General features: G+C 45.8%; 1 protein-coding gene across 3 annotated transcripts in view; it reads left to right on the top strand.

Moving 5' to 3' along the window:
• LOC108251186 (gamma-aminobutyric acid receptor subunit gamma-3-like) overlaps nucleotides 1-6,733 on the top strand; it is a 197,343-nt gene that overhangs the window by 152,182 nt on the left and 38,428 nt on the right. For all 3 annotated transcript variants that reach the window (XM_037973863.1, XM_037973862.1, XM_037973864.1), the window contains one exon: nucleotides 2,756-2,838. In XM_037973863.1, the coding sequence (XP_037829791.1) occupies nucleotides 2,756-2,838 (83 nt within the window). The remainder of the gene's footprint in view (nucleotides 1-2,755; nucleotides 2,839-6,733) is intronic.

Here is a 6,733-nt window from a genome sequence, read left to right as displayed (position 1 = left end):
GAGCTGCAGACCAGGGACAATCCAGAAATGCTCATGAATGTCAGTTTAGAAGCTGTCAAAGTTCTCAAATAAAGCACCTTTTGAGAATGTCAATGTTTGTTGGGAATTATCTTACAAAACTAGGAAGGATTTTTGGTTTAGATATTAAAAGTTTTGTTTTTTTATTGATTTTAGTAAAAAAAAATTCGCAACTTTTAGGAAAATGCCCCGCGAAATCAGGCATTTTAGCTGCTGATCTAAACCAACGTGCAGAGCGCTACAGTAGTCCAGCTTCGAGGTAATAAAAGCATGAGTCACTTTTTCAAGATCTGTGGTCGGGGTTAGAGATTAAACAGACGGCCAAGGATTGCGAATAAAACCGAAGCATTTGGAAAAAAGAAGGTATTTTAGACCTCAGAGTACGGAAACTCAAAGGCAGCTGAATTAAAGTTTTAAAAGTGTCCCGGCATCTTTAAAATTCAGGCTAGTCGGCAATTCTGCGTTTAAAAAATAATAAAATAAAATTTGCTCTCAGCAGATTGATGATGACACGTCAGGCCGACGGGTCCAACATTAATGGCTTCTTTAATTTATTAAAGAGGCGCTCGAAAGGTCCCTCACATCTGGACTTCACCCGGACGAGGACGGCGGCCGCCTGGCATTTATAAGGGACACGCCTGGGTGGGATTGTCTCTGCCGTTAAAATACCTCATGAACCTTTCTGGAAAGTAATCATTCAACGTACGACTTCTGTTCCGTATACGATAAATTTAAAAAAAAATCCCAGAATCCGTATTCTGTGGGGGTTTTTTTCGTTTCAAAATAAAATAGCAAAAACAAAACAAGCATGTGTTTTTTTTTGTTTGTTTTTAAAAGGAAATTAGAAAAAATGGCGATTGCAAAAATAAAAAAGGGGTACGTTTTGTGGTTTAAACCAAAGACAAGCTTTTATTTTGTTGTTAATTCAACGGGACCTTATGGCGGAACCGGAAATGAAGACCTGAACTCCCGGCAGTCACCAGCAGGTGGCGGTAATGTCCTGATTTAATGACTTCCTTGGAATATGAAAGAAATCTTGTTGACGGTAAGATCATCAGCTCTCAGTGAAATGCGTCGATTCTTTCAAAATAAGACAAACGGATCCATTTTTAAACTGGTAGATTCTGAAGCGCTAACTGAAAAAGTTCTTCTTCTTGTGGATTTTAAAGAAACTGAAGGTGGACATTACCGCCACCTGCTGGTGACTGAAAAAGCTACGTGCCGGGAGTTCAGGTCTTCATTTCCGGAATTAACAACAAAATAAAAGCTCGTCTTTGGTTTAACCATTGCAGTAAAAAAAAAAAAAAACATCTCCTAATTGCCGCCTTAAACGTAACCTGTAATTGTAAAAGGAGCTGATTTTGGGGCGCCGGAGAGGTTAATAGGAGTGAGATTATCTGCTTTTAAACGTGCGCGAGGAGCCAACCCGATGATTATGTCAGACGGGGGAAGGGGGTCATCGGCGGCGGCGGGTAATCAGCCGACGCAGCTGTTCCCCTCAGCTCCACCTTGTCTTGTTTTCCCCTCGTCCTTAGCTGCTAGCTTGTTTTTAATGAAGTTTCTCATTTCCTGTCTTACCAAACTTGCCGGGGACCAGTGTCCTTCCAGAGGGACCCTGGTCCGAATGATGCAACTTTTACTTTGGCGGGGGGTTGCCAGCGTTTGGCATTTATTGGCAGCAATTGGAGTTAAAGTTTGAGCTTGCTCGGAATATAAAACTCGGCGCAGTGCAGCAAGCTTTGGGCGTTTCGGGGGGGTCTGTAGGAAAAAGGAACAGCTTCAACTTCCCCCACGTCTCCTTCATCTTTAATAATTTCTTCTACCCTCTGCCGAGTCGTTTCATCCACAGGAAAGTCCCACGAATGAACATTTGATTGACTCGAACCGTTTTTTTTTTTTAAGAAAGCCGTGCATCACTTTGACCAATTAGGACATAAAGAAATCTTGTTTCCTGTTCCAAATTATCACTAAAACGTACCAATTTGTACTGGTTCATACGATTACTCCCCCCTGGTTTTAATTTTATGTATCTTTTCTTGGGTTTTATCCTGTTCAGATCAGGTGCTGAGAACCACGTTCGGCTCCCCCTCAGCTAATGTGTGTTTCTCTTAATGAATTTCAAATAATAGCTTCATTAAAAGTCTTTAGGGCAGGATTTAACCTGCCGGGCATCTTTGAGGTTCTCCTTCAGCTCCCATCCCCCGACGAGATCAGCAGCCGGCCCCGGTATGCAAATTGAGACACCGCCTGCAATTTGTTCACCTGCAAATAAGGCGAGAGCTCCGACCCGAGGCTCCTCTTTTGTGTTCCAGTCAGGCAATTAATTGGATATTGTGCGTGGAGGAGGAGGGGAGGACAAAGACGCGACAAGTTCGTGATCTCATTCTCACAATTCCTATCGTGTCCCCGGAAACAAACCGATCCAGTATTTGCTTCTCTTATTGTCAGGTGCTCAGAGCTAAGCACCTCCCGGTTTCTCGCCTTTTGGACCCTGACCCGGGGGGGGGGGGGCGAAGGCATCCGCCTCGGATGATGAAACACGTCCGTCACCGCTCCGTCGAGCGCGATGCCGTACCATCTGCCTTTAATTCGGCCGCCTCGTGCAGGGGTCGGCATCGTGCGATGAACGCAGTAATGAGTCGTGCGCGCTCGACGGAGCGCCTCGCCGTCGAACGAGCGGAAGCAGCCCGACGCCTGTCTGAGCCTGTCTCTCTGTGCACGCCTCTCCTTCCTCCAGGATGACCATCAACGCCGAATGCCAGCTGCATCTCCATAATTTCCCGATGGACGAACACTCCTGTCCTCTCGTGTTCTCCAGCTGTGAGTACTGGCACCGACACACACCAACACACACACACACACACGTCTGTCTCTCTATCTTTACGGGGACTTTCCATTGACTTCCATACATTACTACACCCTAACCCTAACCATTACCAGTACATACCTAACCCTAAACCAAACCTAAACTCAATTCAAACCTTAGTCCGAAACCTAACCCCTAACCCAAAAACATCATTTCTCCTCCTTGGTCCCCACATTTGGTCCCCACAAGGAGCAGTTGGTCCTCACAAGGTAGCATATGTTAGGCTGTCCCCACAATGTAGCAAATACAAGTATGTACACACACACACACACACACACACACACACATGCCTGAGCAGAACTTCATCAACAAACACTCCAATCAAAGCACAGGAAGTCAAGCAAAGCCTCAAATATCCAGAGTGGCGCGGACGAGGCCTAATAACTAATAATCGTCCAGCTAACTCTGCTAACACGGAGGTCATTCATGCTCGTGCAGGAGACTTTTGCCCCTTTTCCACTGGCTCTACTTCAGAAGTCCCGCTCTACTCGGCCCAGTTTAAAAAAAAGCATCGCGTTTCCACCGGACTGTTTGGTCGGTAGCAGAGGAGCGCCTCCTCGTGTTGCGGGGGGGGAGGGGGGGTGCAGGCTTTACAGCGCCTTTAGACAGACGGCATAAACGCTGCAGGGTAAGCTAACGCTGTTGTTTCTATTCCTACCTTCGCTCTTTACGCTTGCATCTGGCCACACCCACGACCAATGAGTGAATTAGTAATTCTTACATCGGCCGTCAAGCGGGCCTTCTGGTACTATTTAGAAAGTTCGGTACCGTTAGTTTAGCATTGTCTTGTTTTAGCTTATTTAGCCTTCCTGTACATTTAGTTTAGTTTATTTTATCTTAGCTCATACTTAAGATATTGTTAGATTCCTAATTGTTGTTTAGTTTAGCTACTATTTTGACTGTCTCAGCTCATGCTTACATATGTCTGGTTTTGTGATTTTATTTAGATTATACTTGATTGTTGTGTTTTTCGTTTGTGTTTCATTCTGTGTTGGATTCTGTTTTTGTTTTTTTGCAAAGCGCTTTGGATCGCCTTGTGCTGTATAAATAAATCTCACGTCACTACTCCGAAGCAGGGACCAAAAAAAGCAGGGACCGGCCTCGAAAAAATGCCGGTGAAAACACGCTCAAAGCAAGCCGAGTCGAGTGGAGCCGGGACCTTTCGAGCCGGTGGAAAAGGGGGCATTGGGATCCATTGAGGGGACGTCAGCTGCTGTGCACGACTTAATAACAGCCCCTCAGTTTAAAAAAAAAAAAAAAGTGATTTTTTTCTTAGTTTTTAGGACCTCAATGTCAGCTGAGCGTCCTCCTTCAACGTTGTATACAGTGTCACAGTTTTGGGTTTTTTTGCCACGTTTTTTGGGACTCAATGAGCTGATTTGTCTCTGGTCCTAAAAGCAGCCCAGCCAGTAAGGGCAGGCGGACATTTTGGATTACTCGAGGTAAAACGAGCACATATTTGCGACCGTTTTACAGCGACGACTGGTGGGCGCCGTAAGGCTTTGATTCCTTTCAGATCGTGGTAAGTTAATTTGGAATATGTGGCACTCTGCGCTGTTTTGGTAGAAAAGTGGGATGTTACGGCCCTTTTACACAGACCCTAACGGTCCCGGCTCCACTCTGCTCGGCTTGCTTTGCGCGCGTTTTCCACCGGCATTTTTTCGAGGCCGGTCCCTGCTTCGGAGCAGGGCTAGCCAGGTGGGCAGCGCAAGCTGTTCACTCATTGGTCGTGGGTGTGGCCAGATGCTAGCAGACAGAGCGAAGGTAGGAATATAAACAACAGCGTTAGCTTACCCTGCAGCGTTTCTGCCGTCTGTCCTCCAGCTGAAGGCCTGTAAAGTCTGAAATCTCCGGCGGATAACAGCCGTCCTACTCCGCGCAACAATGGCGGCATCCAGAGCATTTCTTCCACTGCGCCTCTCTTCCTGAAGTCTCAGGAGAATCCCCATAAGTTTAAAAAACAGCAACAACACAGGCCCAATGTGCTCCATAGCGCTTCCGTTGTTTACACAACTTGCGCTAAGTTTGCCCCGCCCCCTGCAACACGAGGAGGCGTTCCTCTGATACCAACCAAACTGGCCGGTGGAAATGCGATGCGTTCTTTATCGAGCCAAGCGGAGTAGAGCCGGACTTCTGAATTAGAGCCGGTGTAAAAGGGGCATTAGTTACAGTATTTGTGGCACTTTTACCTCTCATTTTTAGCCATGTGTCTCATGACCGGGTTGTGGACTTTGTTTTGGTTCGATGTTGGGGTTTTTAGGGCCCTGTAGTTTTCTTCGGGGTTAGAGTCACTTGCTAAAGTTCTGTGGAAGCAGAATTATGCCATTTGAGACCACTGAGCTTGTTTCTTTTGCCGTCTCCCGTCGTATTGAGCCACATTTACTGAGCGCTCGGCCCGAATCGACATCGGCATCATTAACCCTCGTGGCCGATTCCAGCGTCAGGTTGTACGAGGAATGAGCTCACGGGCTCGAAGGCTGCCAGTCGAAAGCCGTTCCTTTTGAGGAAACGCATCAAACGAGGAGGTCCCAGTTTCAGAGAGAATCCCTGATCGGCTGCCGATAGCTGGGAATATTTCCTAAAAAATGTCAGCGGACGGCTTCTTCTTTTCCATTTCACTGGCAGAAAAAGAAAAAAAAAAATCTTTGTGAAGTCCAGCAGAGAGGGGAGGAAAAAAAAAGGCTTTTCAGTCTGAAAACAACTCCTGAGAAGTGTTGGGCTTTCACTTTACTTTCCCACAACGAAACGGGTCATTTTTCCATTTCAAATCAGTGGCATTAGCCGCACGAATCAGCGGGGAGTGCCAGATTCTTTCTGGTGAGTGCTTCATTTTCAAAAGTGACTTCCCGTCGCTGCTTCCAACTACAGCCTTGAGTTTTAGAAACTGGAAATGACTTTCAAAAAAAAATCCCACTTTAGAAATTGGACCTCTTTTAGGTTGACAAAATGAAACGGTCCAACCAACTCTCCTTTTTCCTCTTATTTAGTCGACAGGTGTTTTATTTTATTTTTTTCCCCATTTTTAAAAGGACTAAAGTGTTAGCTTTGGTGTTTCTTGTTCTCGAGTGGCAGAGATCATAAAATTAACACTGTTCGTTGTAAAAAGGCTCGATTTTATGGACTCCTCTGCTTCCACTCCACAGGAAACTTATTATCCAGCTACAATCCATTTTCTTCAAAACACAGAAATATTTCAGCCCTTCTCTCTCGAGTGCGAGGACTTCCTGCTCATGGATGTCGAATTGCAAACGCCGACTTGTTGCCAACACAACTAATACCTAAAAACTCTATTTTTATTACCTCACCCGTTGCAGACGGCCCTTTGAATGAGTCCACTTTGGAGAAAACGACCCAAATTCCTCACGTTTTAGAGCGTTTTGTGCGAACGCCGTTTAGTAAATCGTTACACGACCTTCAGTTTTGCGTTTCACGGTTATTTCGGTAAAAAAAAAAAAAACTTGTTTTTGAGCAAAAACGCTGCAAGCTGCTTCTGAATGAATCACAGTCGCCGCTCTTTACGCTTCCAAACAAACAGATAAACCAAGAGAAACGGTTGGGCGGGGCTTAATGAGAGCGAGCCGCTCGGACAAGCCTTTAGCTCATCAGTCCGGCTAAACAGATCCATCCAACCATCCATCCATCATCCATCATCCATCCATCATCCATTCATCCATCCATCCATCCAACCATCATCCATCCATCCATCAATCCAACCATCATCCATCCATCCATCATCCATCCATCATCCATTCATCCATCCATCCATCCAACCATCATCCAACCATCATCCATCCATCCATCATCCATCCATCCAACCATCATCCACCCATCCATCCATCCATCCATCCA

Source organism: Kryptolebias marmoratus, linkage group LG23 (genome assembly GCF_001649575.2).
Source record: "Kryptolebias marmoratus isolate JLee-2015 linkage group LG23, ASM164957v2, whole genome shotgun sequence".
NCBI classification, from domain to species: domain Eukaryota; kingdom Metazoa; phylum Chordata; class Actinopteri; order Cyprinodontiformes; family Rivulidae; genus Kryptolebias; species Kryptolebias marmoratus.
Note: the sequence above shows the minus strand (reverse complement) of the source record. Positions and strands in the feature narration are given on the sequence as shown.